The sequence below is a fragment of the Prosopis cineraria genome, unplaced genomic scaffold, assembly GCF_029017545.1.
Source record: "Prosopis cineraria cultivar Desert tree isolate PC_DT_omini unplaced genomic scaffold, ASM2901754v1 PC6, whole genome shotgun sequence".
In the NCBI taxonomy this organism is placed as follows: Eukaryota; Viridiplantae; Streptophyta; class Magnoliopsida; order Fabales; family Fabaceae; genus Prosopis; species Prosopis cineraria.
Genome location: NW_026555337.1, coordinates 19337224 through 19354433, shown reverse-complemented (window position 1 = coordinate 19354433; position 17210 = coordinate 19337224). Strand labels below are relative to the sequence as shown.

The window sequence follows — 17210 nt, the reverse complement described above, 5'->3', positions numbered from 1 at the left end:
GATATTGTTGTCGACAAATATGAAGAGTTTATAACAGCAACGGTAACAAGCTTCCATATAACTACTTTTGTCTATGCCTAGTGTAAAAAGTATTTTTTGTAGCAATATGTACACTATGTGGCTCAGTAACTTTCTACTAAGTCTATTAGCTATGACCATGATATCTAATTACAATCTTCCTGAGCTCTCTTTTGATATACTATGATTTTTATGATCTAATTGCGACCCACTTTTAGGAGATTTAGGATATAAGAATAAAGTTATTAAATAACTTTACTTTTGTTTAATTTGACAACTGTATTGATTATTTTTCGAAACTAATCTTAAATACATCTATTACTTTCCTAGGCTTTATTTGTTCCTTTTTGCCTGTCTTGAATGCTTCTAGACTTTAACTTGTTCATTTCTCAATTCTTGAATACTTCCTTAAAATCTCTAAAAATATTACACTTCTCATTAAGAAAGATTTTTAAATTGTTTTGGTCCTTGAAAATCATTCATTTTTTCAGTGTACCTTTAGGACTCCTAATTACTTGGGTTTAATAGCTTATTGAATTTTGATATATTCTTGAGCTTCTGGATCCAAAATTCAAGATGTTACATATATATATATATATATATATATATAAGAAAGACTGTAGAAAGGAGAATATTTCCTCATTTTGGAGGGGTCTCAATTGGATTGGGAGGAGAGTATTCTCTCTGTAAGGCAGTGCACGCTTTCTTATCATCTCTATTTTGTTTTTCATCTTTTCCCCAACCTCTTCTTTGCAATCTATTGGGTTATTTCTAGTTTTTCTTTATTTCTTATCAATATGTTTTTGCTTCCTGATTGTGAAGATCAACACCGGAGATTTTGTCAAAATCATTATCTATTTTTGAAAGTAGTAGTGGACAAGAAACTATTCATGCTTCTAAGATCCAATCGTTGATTAATTTTTATTGGAAGCTTGGTGATGTGGTTCAAGTCATCCAACAACATCAGAATCACTTCGTTTTGTATTTTCGATGTGAGGATGATTTAGTTTTTATTTTGGATCAAGGCACTTGGTTATTGAAAGGTTTAACTGATCTGGTTTGTTCATCCATGCATCTCCCTCTCCTCTGATTAATAATATTAATGCGCGCGCGCGCGCACGAAAAACTAGAGAGAAATTAAAGAGAGAGAGTTTGTGTGTGCAAGTTTTAACGAGAATATAATAAATGGATTTGTATATTATCATGAGAAGCCTCCATAGCCCAAACAAAATTAATTAATAAAAGCCACAAGTTCATACTATGATCAGCTGAGACAAGTCAATTATTTCAACATGCATCTTTTTTCATGCAAACACAGCACATATGTACATGTGTTCCATGATTATTAAAAGTGTAGTCAATTAATTAAAAGTGTTCCATGAATATTTTGGATCGGGTTATACACTCAAAGAAGAAAGAACATGTTTTAAGTGAACACATGTGACTACTTGACATACACTTGTAAGCTTGCATTTGTATACATGTGCTACAAATGGAAACGTGGTTTAATTTTGGTTGATTCAGAATTCAAGTGTTTTTTAAGGCACAAGAAGTATACTTTGTTGAGAGTAGAGACTACACTCTCATCCATGATATTAACGTTATTTAGTGGCAAAAGAAAGCCTTAAACCCTAAATCTCAAACCCTCTAATCAAACCATCAACATCTACTCTAACATGATCCTAAACTTTAAATCCTCTAATCTTATTTATAAGTCATTTTTAACATGTTCAACAAAGTTAAGTAAAATTTTAAAACTCATTAACTCTCAAAAAATATATTTACTTTGATAAATTCACATACTTCAATAATGTATTTTCTCTCACTAACACTTATAATGGGATAAAATAAGAAATTTGTGATAAAAAGTCAATGATATGCCTTATAAATAAAATTAAAAAAAATTTCTATCCATCTTATAAATAGGACTAGTAATGGAGTAATTTGAATGAATTACAAATAAAATTAATTTGACTATGTGAGACGGATATGTACGTGTATATGTACACTACAAACAAATCAAAACCACCTGTTATTGTAAAATTCATATATAGATTAATTAAGAAATTAGCCAAACATAATCATAATTCCAACATACTTGCATACATTTACCCAACACAACTCAAATGAGCAACAGAAGAATGTCAAATGCCTCCAATTAAGCTTCTAGAATGCTTAAAATTAAATATGTTGAAGCCCTCACATGAAGAGGCTAAAAATCAATAAAAGTGTCATGGAATCAAACGAAGCGCTTCGTTTTTCTATTCAATTAATTTCTTAATTTTGGATAAAAATATAATAAGATTGAATTGTGTTAATATTATTTTATTGATAAAAGAACAAATTGACATTTAAACTATAGGTCCAGGAGAATCTAAAATGTTTTGGACAATATAATATTTTCTTTTAATTTTTGAAAACAGTACAATTTAGTATCTATTATTAATAAAAGTTAACTTTAATCATTAGTTGATCAAAAAATGAAAAAAGACCTCAAAAAATACAAAAAATGGCCAATAAAAGTTAACTAAAGATTAAAATTAACTTTTATTAATGGTAGAAGTTAGATTATATTACACCATTTTTAAAAGTTGAAGGGAAACGTTATATCAAAAATAAGTTAAGGGTCTCAGACACTTCTAAACCTATAATTTAAGAGCCAATTTGTCATTTAATCCTATTTTATATTATTAAATCCTATTTTATTTAGAAGATGCGTCATATTTCCTCGTTAATACTCTTTATATATATATATATATATATATATTCCAAATCCACCGAAAAATACATGTACAAGCAATCGTTGATGCACAAATTACACCTTTGTGTAAATCCATGTGCCGATAATTCTTAATTACATTGGCAAAATGGTTATTTAATTTAATTAACTTTGTTCTCATCCGATACAGTTTCTTTACGAGCGTCCAAAATCTGAACTCGTTGACCCATGAATCAGCAGCAAAATAAATAATTATTGAAAAAATGATACGGATTTTGTCAAACATCCATTACAATTGCTTACTGTGTAAACTATATGCACATGGGGTGGGTGTGGGAGTGTGTTTGTGTGTGTGTGATCCTAATTAACTTGTGTGTGATTAAAGTAAAACGCGTACAACGTATATGTACCAGGTGAAATTGGATTACTCTTCATTTTCAAGATTGTGATATCAGTTTTAAGTATGATAATTGCTAAATAAGTAAATATATTCAACTATTTCTGCTGAGAAAATTAAAATACTGTTTCTTGCGATGAAATGTTTTATGGTGGCGCCGTCACTAAAATGAACACTTGGCTAAATATTTGTTATTGCTTTTACCGTTAACAATTGCCGCACTATATAATATTATTTGTTGTCTTTCTTGTAGTTTCTATTTACTAATTCTTACACATTCGCCTCGTATTAAACTTGGCCACCACGTATGCCAGCTGACAAATAATTCAAGCAATATCTGTTGAATTTTCTTGTTGAGTTAATTTTTTTTTAATTGGAGAATGACAACTAATTTTCAAAACTTTAAATTAATAATAGTGAGGTTCCTGAAATTTTTTTCCGAAAGCTAGGCTATAAATATCAATTAATCACACAATTTCAAATAGAAAAGTCTAAGCTTTAAATCAATAACTAATGACAATTAATTATTATAACTCAAAATTTGCAACTAATATTCTCCTTCCGTTTCTATATATAAGAAAAAAATATATCATAAAGTATAAAAAAATTGATTAACTATGATAATTACATCTAAAAATAAAAAAACTGGATTAAAGTACCATGTGTTAATCAACATAAAAGGGGTAATTTAAAAAATTTGTAATAAATGCTTATTGATATTTTTTGATTATTTTTATAAAAAAACAAATCAAAAGTGACAACTTCTCTAACAAAAAAAAAATGAAGGAAGCAGTGGTGGAGTCAGGATCCAAAGTCAAGAGTGCAAGATAATTTAATAAGAAAATTAATATATTTTTTGAAATAATAATTTAATAGTTAAGAATAACAATTATGTTAGGACTAAAATTGTAATAATATTAATAGATTGATTATCATTTTTCATTTAAAAAATTATATATTTAATAATTTTTTGAGTCCAAATATTTGTTATTTAATTCGAGGGTTGCAAAATATCAAGAGTTGAGGGTGTAAAGTTAAAAAAATTATATGCCCTACTTATAATTTTTCCAAAATGAATATAAATATAATGTGGCTCTGCCACTAAACTGAGATTTTTATATTTGTAACTATTTGGATTATTATTTGTAACTTATCTCTTAAATTTTTTTTTTGAAAACCTAACTGTCATTAAATTGGAATTGAAGTTCCTAATGCCCAACAGTGGTTCTTCCATATCTTTATCGCTATTTCGATTGCTAATTTTGTTTTCTATAATTAATTATACGCGATCCAAATGATAGAAACACTGCGTGACAAATATATTTTAGATTATAAAGTACATGCCCGAAACATTATTAATTAATCTTCTAAATTAGTATGTATCGTGTACTTGCATAAACTCTATGGTCATCGTTCGAGTATTTTATTTAGCCGACTAATTAATATCCTTCTACACGCTCCTCCATTTTCAACGAAAACCCTAATCTAAGCTTTGAATGTTTTCTGAAACACTATAAATATACACATACAGATCATTGACATAACAAAACACAACAAACACAAGATCCACTCACTGCAAATCAAAATGGCATCAATCATTGTTAAGCTTTTCTTTTCTCTCACTTTATGTTCTTCAATTTTCTCAATATCGTCGTCGTCGTCGTCATCTTCTTCTTCATCTATAGACTTTTGGTGCAACCAAACTCCTCATCCCGAGCCATGCAAATACCACATGAGCCAAAGTCATCACCACCAGTTCGAACCGCAACACCGGTCCGAGTTCACGAAAATTCTGGTTCAATTAGCACTGAACCAAGCCAAAGCCGTGCATGAGAAAGCACAAGCACATGGCCAAAAATGTGCGACCGAGATGCAGAAATGTGCATTCACTGATTGTTTAAAGCTCTACGACAACACTATCTTCCATCTAAACCGAACCCTTCATGGCCTACACACAGCTTCGTGCTCTCCATCAGATGCTCAAACATGGCTCAGCACTGCCCTCACAAACACAGAAACCTGCTGGAGCGCCATGTCGGCGGCGCAACTGGCAGAGTTCACAGCTCAAAATAACGTGAGTGACAATGTTAGGAAGATGATAAGCAATGTGCTGGCTGTTAATGGGAGATTTCTGAAGCAAGAGAATTATACAGAAGAAGAGATAAACGATGCACATGGTTTTCCGAGTTGGTTCTCGCGGCATGACAGGAGGTTGTTGAGCTTGAAGCCATCTTCGGTGAAGGCAAATCTTGTGGTGGCTAAAGATGGTTCGGGTCATTTTAAGACGGTGCAAGCCGCCATTGATGCAGCGTCAAGAAGAAGGGTGAAGACGAAGTTTGTGATACGAGTGAAGAGAGGGATTTACGAAGAGAATATTGAAGTTGATAAGGATAATGAAAATCTCATGATTGTTGGAGATGGAATGAGAGCAACCATTATAACTGGTAGCAGAAGCGTTAAAGATGGAATTACCCCGGCTGCCTCGGCAACAGCAGGTCAGTTATTTACTTTTTTTTTAATATTTTTCTGTGAAATTTAAACAATTAAACATTCTTGTTGAGTTTTTTTGGAAGATTCAATTCTAAGAAATGGTTGTAAAAAATAGGTAGCGCTGTTTGTGATTTGGTAATAGTATGACTAGCTTGTTATAAATTTTAGGGGAATGATAGTAAATTCTTGAAACATCAAATTGATGATAATTAAGTTTTAATAAAAAATTTTAAAATGAGTTGCAAATATTAATTTTGACAGTTACAAGCAGGAACTCTATCAAGAGTTATATTTAAAATTTAAATGTCTTATTTACAATTTGAAACTTCTAAATTTATAATTATTTGAATAGATATTTGCAACTTACTCCTTCCAATCTTTAATATAAGGCAAAGTTTGAAAACTTTTTATAGTCTTTAATATAAGACAAAGTTAGAGTAATTAATGTTTTTCTTTCAATTTTATCCCTTATTTATTTATTATCTATCATATAAATTCCTAGCAAATAATTTATTTTTGTTATTAATTGAAAAGAAGTGTAAAATTTAAAAATTACATATTTTTAAATAATTTTAAGGACATGACTAACATTTTTTAATACGCATGAAGTTGATTAACTTTGTCTTATAATAAAGATCAAAGGGTTTTACTTTTATTGGAAAATTTTATCAATGACCTCACTATGATTAATTTGCTGTTTTAGGATTTAATTGTCATTCTCCAAATTTTTTTATTATATATTAATATATTGTCATATTATATTAGAAATATATACATACGAGCGCTCGTGTGTGTGTTGAGTAACTCATTTTTAAATAATAAAATTTCAGGCATAGATGGAGCTCGCTTCATTGCACGAGACGTCACTTTCAGAAACACAGCCGGTCCAGAAAACGGCCAAGCCGTGGCACTCCGATCAGCCTCAGACCTCTCGGTCTTCTACCGGTGCTCCATCGAAGGCTATCAAGACACTCTAATGGCTCATGCACAACGTCAATTCTACAGAGATTGTCGAATTTTCGGCACTGTGGATTTCATTTGGGGTAATGCCGCAGTTGTTCTACAAAACTGCAGAATTCTCGTAAGAAGGCCACTTCAAGGCCAAGCAAACATGATCACAGCTCAAGGACGAGGCGATCCGTTTCAGAACACCGGAATATCGATCATCGGTTGTCAGATTCGAGCCGCGCCGGATCTCAGGCCGGTTGTGCGATCATTTCAAACCTATTTGGGTAGGCCATGGCAGCAATATGCTAGAGTGGTGGTGATGAAGAGTTACATTGAAGGAGTGGTGAATCCATTAGGTTGGTCTCCATGGGGAGATAATGATTTGGGTCAAGACACGTGTTATTTTGGGGAATATATGAATTTTGGAGCTGGTTCATCAACACAAAGTAGGGTTCAATGGCCTGGGTTTCATGTTATAAGTAATCCAAATGAGGCAAACCAGTTCAGTGTTGCTAGTTTTCTTGCTGGGCGGACATGGCTGCCTGTCACTGGGGTGCCTTTTTCTATTGGTGTTTAATTTAGTAATGCATGTGATTGATTTTACAGGGATATACATGTACAGTTCATTATTTATTTATTTTTAATAATTTTTCCGGGGATTCATTTATGTTGTATATTAATTATTTGTATAATTATATATTATTCTTTGATAATTGATATTTAATAAAAGATATGCTAGATCGATCAATTTTATGTTTCTGTCCCCTATATTTGTTCTCTGTTTTTCTTATATATTCTTTCATATATTATATTTTTCATTTATAGTGACAACAACAAATGTATTATTAATATATATATATATATATATATATATATATATATGTAAGTGAATGTTACACGCACACATGAAAAGACACCTTTTACAAGAGTTTGACAATCCTTAATATAAAGAACTTAATCGATATATTAATTATATTTTTTTAATATTACCTCAATTCGAACTTATTAACTATAAGAGAAAATGCAAATTTAACAAATTTTCATTTCAATGTGACCAAAATTAAAAATTTATTTTATTTTTAGATAAAATTAATTACTTAACTACTTTTTTATAGTTCCAGTAAAGTGGTTAGAAATTTCTCATAATAATAATAATAAATCAAGTAGTATGTTCGATAATGTAGGAATCCACCTTTGATGGATTAAGATAACCCAAGCCCATATTGATTATTGGATCTTTCGTGAGAAAATGAATAAAATTAGGATTCTTAAATGTTACTAAGCAAGAGTTGGGTCTAGCAAAAGGAGTTAATCCCTCACAACATAACAAACTAATATATGAATCATTCTTGGGAGAAGTGCTCACATTTAGTGTTCGATAGTGGCTCGAATAAGATTGCCTTCAATAGAATACTTATGAATACCCAAAAAAAGGTTCTTAAATGTTAGTCTATTCTACCAAAAAAAAAATGTTATTCTAGCTTTTGTTTTAAATGCTAGGAGGCAACTGTTATATATCCCCTCATGCATGATTAGAAGTTATATGTGAATGCACTTGCGTGTGGATTTAGACCTCTTCCATGAGAGACGTTTTTCTCTCTTCCAAACTGGGGTAATTAGTTTATTTGTGTGTGTGTCTGAACTAAATCCGTGTGAATTAGTTCATATTGTATTGTTATTGAGGTAAGTTTAGATATTATACAATAAAATTAACTATATATTGAGGTAAGTTCATATTGAATTAGTCCATATTATAACTATAGACTAAGAACATGAAATGAAAATATGCTGGAGGAGGGAGAGAATTGATGAAGGACATGGTGATGGCAATGATTTGTTGAAGAGTAGAAAAAGAAATTGGTAAGAAATACTCCCTCAAGTCTAAAATATAAGTAATTTTTAGGAAAAATTTGCATACAAATAAAATATATATTATTTTCCTTTTTTACCTTAGTCTTGATTACCGATGCAGTTCATGATGATTAAGAAATAACTTTATATAAAGATCTAGGTTAATAAATATAAGGGTTAAAATGGGAAAAATTTTACATGTATTCAATTGTTTATATTTTGAACCAAGATTAATTGATGAAAAATACTTATATTTTGGATTGAAGGAAGTAAGTATGTAGAAGATGAAATATTGACTTCAAAATTACTACTAGAAAAATGCAAATTAATGTAGGATCTTCTATTCCTTTTTAAAATGTTAAAGTAGGGAGAAGAAATAGCGAGAAACTATTAATTCCTCTCTAAAAATAAAATAGTTAATAAGAAAAATAGCGAAAGAAAACACCATGTCCTTTTTAACATAAGATAACTAGTAAGGAGAATAGAGAGAGATATTTATTTATCTCTAAAATAAAATATTTAGCAAGGAAATAGTAAAAAACTGTTAATTTTTCTCTAAAATAAAATAATAGGAGAATTTTAATTAAGGATCAAGGAAGAGATTTGATTTTAGGTGGATCAAAAACATTTTAAATTTCAATTCAGTCTAGGAGAGAAAAGTCAAAGAATTTCAACAGTGAAAAGACCAAAATGCCCTTTATGGGTTATGCTAAATTTGTAACGCCATCCCTTCACATTACCAAATACACATAACACCAAATATAGAATACCGTTATGACAACCAGGATAATTAAATCTTGAAGAAGCAGTCATCATAACACAAGTGTTATAAAAAGATTTAGAAATCGGGATAAAAAAAACTCTTTTTCAAAAGCCATTTAAGCTTAAATTATACTTTAAAACCAATTAAACAAGACAATAAGAGCATAAAAACCCATAAGCAATATAAGAAATATAAAGGGGACAATTCTGGAACAATTGTCTAAAAAGTGTCATAGTGCACTGCGATATAGGCTCCATCAGCTGCAGCGGACTACACAGAGGGACATGTCTTGCTCTGTGCCTCATGCTGTGACTATCAATGCGTCGTGGCATGTGCATGCTATCATGACAGCACTCTGAGCTAACTCCTGAAGCATGCCATTTTGCTGTTTGATGTCCGATTCGAGCGATTCAAGTATTCACATGTAGCTCTTAGAGCCACCTAAACATTGGCACTGGTCCCACACCCAAACATTAAGCCAAATGGAATTTAGACACACAAACTTAAAATGACATGTTTCCTTTCCAAAACTAACATTAAGGTGTCCAAACTCACACACCAAGTGCCAATAATTGTGGAACAACTTGAACTAACTCAAATGAACTATAAACAACTTGTACATACATTCAAATCACAACAACAATATTCCAGACAAATTTTGGCCACAAAACCCCATATTGAACATAAAATTCCATCAGGGTTAACAACATATAATAATCTTTCAAATGGCCAAACAAACATATGAATCAACACCAAACTAAAATTTACACTAGTTTCTTGACCTCTCATAACCATTACACAATTACAACATCCTAGGTTGAGAATACCCACAGTTAATAACATAAATCATGCAAGTGCGTACAAAATGACATATGTTTTTCCTAAGTTTGCATATGCATATAATAATCATTACAAAACTAAAGGAAATAGAAAGGACTATACAAATACTAGCTAGTCTCCTTAATGCCTGATTGCACCTTCCTTTCCCTTACCCCTATCAAAGCCTTTTCTATAAAATATAACCATGGAGTGAATCAAGAACTCAATAACTAAATAGTCTAATCAAACTACTCATGTGTGAGAATAGATAGTGCGTATGTGAAGTGACATCAAAAACATATAACAAGTCATATATCCACACATATGATTATAATATGATATGCATGATTCACACACCACCTTATACCCTCCTTATGTCTTTTGACTGAATCTGTGGGCTGACAACTCAATAGAACCAAGTCCGTGTGACTGGACTAACCCAAGCTCACCATTAGTAGGAGGCAGCCCCGGCCAAGAGCACCTTCATCCACTATGGACCACAGATTCTCCCTATCCACAAATACTAGAGATGTCGATATCCAATTTACCTCATGTAGTACTGAAACTTTCAAACAATATAATATTAAGCACCGGGGCCTCTATAGTGTCAGTATACCATATGGATTTCCAAATAATACTCCAAACTATAGAATAGGGTGAACTACCACCCTTTCACAATGATCATACCAAATATGTTGAATAATTCAACACATAATCATAAAATATAATTTTTACTAACATGCTCATTTTTACTTAAACCATATAGTTTTGCAATTAATTACACTTAAAAATAGCATTTAGCCTTCCAAAAACCCAAAATTAAATATAAATTTCCATTCCACTTTACATAGTTTCCAAATCATAAACATTTTATATTAATACTATATTAGTACAAGACAAGAGCATTAGCTTTAAAAGCAAATCACACAACCATCCAAACAGGTAAATAGATAGTTTAAATAATTTGGTTACCTCAACTTTTTTGTCACTAAAATGATTACCGTGATTAAACAATGACTTCACACATTCCTACTAGCACCACAATGCTTAGACAATAGCTAATCTTCAAGATTGAACCCTTAATTATCAATCTATACACTAGTTACCTTACTTGTAACACAAATTACGGGTACCCAATACACTCAAAACCTTAATTTAGTCCCATCGATTCTTCCAACATACTCCAATAATTCTATTTAACATCCTAACACTTAAACAACACCTTTTTACTATCCACATTGCTTTTAATCTCCTAATTTCTACTTAGAGTTCATCTAACTCAAAGCCAAAAATTCTAAATCATTATAAAATCCATAAATCTAGGTTTAAGGACTTGATTTAACTCCTTAAGACCTCAACTACGGAAATGGGTTTAGCTATTGCCTAAGAACAATCAATTTTCATCCTAAAATACCCCAAACTTTCAGAAATTTGAATGTAGGGAGATGGAGAGGTGTAGAAAGCTTACCTAAGGATAAATTTGCCTTAAATGCTTCTAAATTGGTCCAAAGGTAGTGCTCTAATAGTCATCGATCATTTCCAATCGCCTCCTCACAATTTCTCTTATCCCATTTCTAATTTTCAGTCTAATTACAAGTCTGATAAATGCTAATTTTGCATGTACACTCTAGCGCATTGACGCATCTGTCGTGGCATATGGCATAAAAATGTCTAGACATATTTGGACCTCACTCTATGCCACGGCCCATTTAAACTCTAATCTAGCCCTCTTCTAAGGTTGTCCAATAATCCATTAACTACATTAGTCTCCCAAAAGCATCACTAATTAAAAATTCACTTAATTTTACCATTATACCCTCTTAAACACCAAAAATTCCCAAAACAAAAATCTAAGATGTTATAAAATCACTAGTTGTTCATTTTCTTACTGCACTTGTTAATTTACCAATATCACTTGTAAATTACATCCTCTTATCAGACAATCAATAACATTAGTTTTTAATTTGCTAAATTACAAAACCTATTAGTAATTTACAACTAGTGTTAGTAAATTAACAAGTAAATTTAACAATTTGATAACTGATGTTTTGCTGTTTATGATTGAAAAACTAATTTCAAGTTTTATATAATTATTAACATGTCAACTCATGTAATTTGTAACTCATATTTGTAGATTAACAAGTAAAGTAAGAAAATTAATAACAAGTGATTCTGCATAACAAATGAATAGTATTTTGGTCTTTTTACCATTAAAATTTTTTGACTTTTCTCCCCTGGACTAAATTAAAATTTTAAAATATTTTTAAACTCACTTAAAATTAAGTCTATTCCCTAATCCTTAACTGAAATTCTCCCTAAAATAATTAGTGAGAAATATACCAAAGAACTGACAGTTCTTCTCTAAAAGAATATAATTAATGAGGGAAATAGTTAGAGATATTTACTCTACTAAAAAAATAATTAACGAAAAAAATAGCAAGAGATTAGGTAAGGATAAGGTCTTCTTTAAATGTTAGCGAGGGTTGAAATCCCTCACCTTGTTGTTTAGTGAGGAAATACTAGTCTCTCACTAAATTTAGTGGGCCTTTTTTATAATGAATTTAGCAAGGGTCATAATCACTTGTTAAAATCGCAATTAACGAGGGACATAACTTATTTAGCAAGCTAAATTCTCCAGGTTAGACTAGTAAGGTTACCCTTGCTAATCCTCCCCATTCTCTCACATTACAATATAATCAATCTTTTGACATAATTACAATTGGCATAACCAAGTTTTTCAAAATTTCAAATGGGAGAAAATAATTTTCAAACTATTGGATTGGGATCCCAAGGTTTCAACATTAAAAATACTCATATTCACTCTTAGTAGTCTCAAATCAAAGTTTTAAACAGATGTGGAAGCTAGGATTCAAATAAGAATCAAATTATTTAATTTAACACTCAAAGTTATGAATTATGTAGAAATTAGCACATACGCCGTAGCTCGTAAGCTTCTATGCCATGTGCCGTGGCACATTGCATGATTTAGACAGCAAAATTTCTATTGTCAAATGATAGCACAGGGGCAAAATTTCAACTTGTCCCAAATCTCCATCCAATGTCCTATTGAGGTAATTTCAGTGTTTACACAGAGCTTTTTCATAGCTCTAGCCAATGACATAAGTTTAATACTCAAATTTATTTTTATACAGATTTAGACACTCAAATCCATTTTCACTCTTTTTTTACAATTTCACACATATGGGCATCCTAACTCACACACAAGTGTCAATAGCCTATACCAACCATTTGACCATACTTAATGGACCATATAAGACTAGTGCAACACACCACAACCATTCATATACATATATAACAAATATTTACCACTCAGCCCTAATTTTTATAAAACACAAGGGGAAGGAAAACTTTGCACCAACATTCATTTTCATTTCAAAACATCCCCAAGATACACACACATAACACTGTTTGCATAAGTATTTTAGCCCTATACAAAGTTTACAACTAAAACTCATTAACCCAAGGCACAAAATATATAAGTTATACACAATTATAATGCAAGTAGCTCAAAATGATCATGTGAATCCTAGTTGGCAAATTTACAACATTAATACACATAAAATAACACAATGAGGCATGCAAGTGGGATTCACTTTACAATCCTAAGCCTCAGTATGTTTTCCTCAATCTTGGTCTAATGAGCTAGGCCTTGAAAGTATTGAAGATTGAGGGGTGAGTGAAATTACTCAATAACCAAGTTTCACCTAATCTATACAATTATATATCAATTAAAAACAGATGCAATAGGCAATAAACACACATATAACACTTCAAAGAAGCTAGGGTTTGAAGATGGAGCAAGTAGGCATGGAGACATTTAAGAATTTTTTTGAATCATCTCCTCTTTGATAATTTCTGTCCCTCTATGTGGTTTCTTCTCTTCTTTCGGTTAGCTTTCTTTTTTATTCTTTCCAGTATTACTTATAATGTAAAGAGAAGAGTTCTTTTTTTATCCTATTATTTATAAGGCATGTATTTGATTTTTGTTATAAAAACAATTTCCCAATTACTCCGACAAGCTAGCTATTCATGTAACACTTGTGAAGACTACTTATATCAATATAGTACTCCCCCTAGGTTTTTTTTTTTTTAGTTTGAAGAGATACCATTAACCAATCATAGTTTTGAGTAATACATGAAAGATGAACGCCTCTTATCATCATCAACCATCTTCCAACAATAAAGTAAGGGTTGATTAAAAGAGATAAAAGACCCCAATAAATCAAGACCATGTATAATATGAAGATTGGTTTTGTGGTGATGGATTTTAAATAAGACATAAAAAACCCTAATTATAAAAATATAATTAGGTTAGCTATTTTAAACAAGAAGGGCTAAAAATGATAATATAAATTCCAACAAATTATTAAAAATAAAGTAAAGAAGTCAAAAAAAATTAATAAAAATAAAAAATGTAGTTAAAATAATAATAAATATTCATTAAAAGAACTTTTGGCCTCTTTTAACAATGGAGTTGTCTTCTCTCCATTTCCTTTCCATTTCCCATTTTAACCATTAAACTTATTTTTTAATGGTTGAGATTTAATGTTTTATAAAATTAATTTTTTTATTTTTTAATTAGTATTAAAACATCAAATTTATGAAAAATAAATAAACTTAAGATACAATTAATTTATTTAAAATTTAATTTAAGATTTAAAATTATAAAAATTAATTTTATAAAATATTAAATTTTAATTATTTGAAAAAGAATCTTATGACTAAGATGAGAAATGGACGGGGAGGGAGATGGACAAAGGCCAAGTTCTCTAACGATAATGACGTTTCTTCAAAACATGCGAACAATTAAAGAAATAAAAAGAAATGACCTTCCCAATGTCTGCTGCATATATTCCACAGCTCCTCTTTGACCTTTCCCATCTTATATTGCTTTTATATTCAACATTTTTACTTTTCATTTTTAAATTATCATCTCTCTTCCTTTGGCCTTTTATTTCCGACTTGCCGTCCGTCCATCGTCTGTTCAATATCCCATATTTTTCTTTTTTTTTTTGCAATAGTCTGTAACAGTTGGTGAAATTGAAGCAGCAACCATCAAACCACAGACCCACCTTCAGTCACAAAAGGGGAGAAAACTGAATCATGTCCTCCACTACTTCAGATCATTCTTCCAGTGTTCACCTTCCTCCATATGTGGTGGAGGACTGCCGCGGCGTCCTTCAAGTTTACAGCGACGGTTCCATCGTACGCTCTTCAAAGCCAAGCTTCAACGTCCCTGTCCACGACGACGGCTCTGTTCTATGGAAAGATGTCGTTTTCGATCCTACCCATGGCCTTCAGCTTCGACTCTATAAGCCCGCTGATTCGTCTTCATCCTCCAAACTTCCGATTTTCTACTATATCCATGGCGGTGGCTTCTGCATCGGCTCCTTTACCTGGCCCAACTTTCACAACTACTGCCTCCGACTCGCTTCAGAGCTCCGAGCCGTCGTCATCTCGCCGGACTATCGGCTGGCTCCGGAGAACCGACTTCCAGCCGCTATGGATGACGCATTCACGGCTGTCAAGTGGCTCCAGGCACAAGCCACGAACAATGACCCGGATCCGTGGCTGAGCGAAGTGGCTGATTTCAATCGGGTGTTCATTTCAGGTGACTCGGCCGGCGGAGACATCGCTCACCATCTGGCGGTTGGGCTTGGTAGTGGGTCGCCCGAGTAAGCGCCGGTTCGGGTCAGAGGTTACATTCTTTTGGCACCCTTCTTTAGCGGCAACGTCCGAACCCGATTTGAGGCTGAAGGTCCAAAAGACGCTTTCCTCAATTTAGAACTCATTGACAGGTTCGTAACTAATAAATGTCTCTTATGCTGATCTTATTGTTTGATATGTAATACTTTCATTCGAAAACCTAATAGAAGAAATTCAAGTCTGTCTAGGCACAAATGGCCGATTGTTCAGTTTCTGTGTCTCAGTTTTTTGCGTGATGAATCAGATTTTGGAGGCTTTCTGTACCGATTGGAGATGACAGGGATCATCCCCTTGTGAATCCATTTGGGCCACGGAGCAAGAGCCTTGAAGGCATTGATCTGGATCCAATGTTAGTGGTGGTTGGAGGAAGCGATTTGCTGAGAGATAGGTGTGAGGATTATGCAAGTAGGCTTAAGAAATTGGGGAAGAACATAGAGTATGCTGAATTTGAAGGGAAGAAACATGGATTCTTCACTATTCATCCTAGTTCAGAAGCTGCAAACAATCTGATGCTAATGATCAAACAATTTGTAGAGAAACATTCATCCTGAATCTGTATTATTCAGACAGTCTCGCAGATCTTGAATATCCTGCCAAAACTAGCGGGGTGTTTGCTATCAGTGTTTTCCAATAAGGTTGATGGTTGATGGTTAATGGTGATCTGTTTTGGATCTCTCTCTCTCTCTCTCTCTCTCTATATATATATATATATAAAACATATATTATTGGTTTTTGTCCTGATAAATTATGCCATTGTTTGTTTGTTTTTCTTTTCAATTCAATCCGCTTAAATCTTGGCTGGTAAGCCCTCTTGTTTTTATTTTCTTAATTTTTTAATATTTCTTGTGATTTGAGTTAATGGTACTTGCCGATTTGGAACTTGATAGAATTGTGGGGTTGTAGATGATGGTTTCATCCCGATTTGGAACTTGATAGAATTGTGGGGTATGATGGTTTCATCACTACTGAAGGTGCCTGTTTAGTAAATAGGTTTAGATTTATTTTTTAAGACCTAATCTATAAAGTCTATAAATTCTATAAATTGGCTTATTTACACACATATATTACGTGATATATTACAAACATATTATTTTTGTCATTTAATTTTTAATCAATTAATTTTTAAAAAAATAATATGTTTTCAATCATACTGCACTTATATATTAATTTTAATATTATTTTATTATTATATTATATTATAGTTGGTGAATATTTTTAATTATTATATATTGTAATTAATAAATTAACTTATATATTGTATTTTCTCTATTAAAAATATAAAATATTTTTAGTCTTTTAAAGTGTAATTATTATTTTTTTGAAAAGTATCAATAGAGCCGGTAATTCGGGCGGACTGGGCTTATTCGGGTCGGGCTCAATTCGGACCAAGCTTATTCAGATCGAGCTTAAAGAATCCTACTCTTTCTAAAAAGCTCATATCGTCAAGCCCGGCCCTAACATCTTCGGGCTTCGGGCTT

At 31.9% G+C, this 17210-nt stretch overlaps 1 protein-coding gene and 1 pseudogene across 1 annotated transcript; both read left to right on the top strand.

The window, feature by feature from the left end:
* The first annotated feature begins 4697 nt into the window (after positions 1–4697).
* Positions 4698–7235, top strand: LOC129314641 (pectinesterase-like). Its single transcript, XM_054958124.1, has 2 exons — positions 4698–5629; positions 6455–7235. The coding sequence occupies exons 1-2, from the start codon at positions 4720–4722 to the stop codon at positions 7147–7149; spliced, it is 1605 nt and encodes a 534-aa protein (XP_054814099.1). The 5' UTR covers positions 4698–4719; the 3' UTR covers positions 7150–7235.
* A 7753-nt stretch (positions 7236–14988) lies between these two features.
* Positions 14989–16394, top strand: LOC129314495 (probable carboxylesterase 15; annotated as a pseudogene).
* Positions 16395–17210: the final 816 nt, after the last annotated feature.

What these genes read in the sequence shown, in the direction of transcription:
- LOC129314641 (XM_054958124.1), top strand. Translation starts at nt 4,720, where the DNA reads ATGGCATCAATCATTGTTAAGCTTTTCTTTTCTCTCACTTTATGTTCT. An exon ending in GGCTGCCTCGGCAACAGCAG is followed by an intron (nt 5,630 to 6,454) that starts GTCAGTTATTTA and finishes ATAAAATTTCAG; the next exon opens with GCATAGATGGAGCTCGCTTC.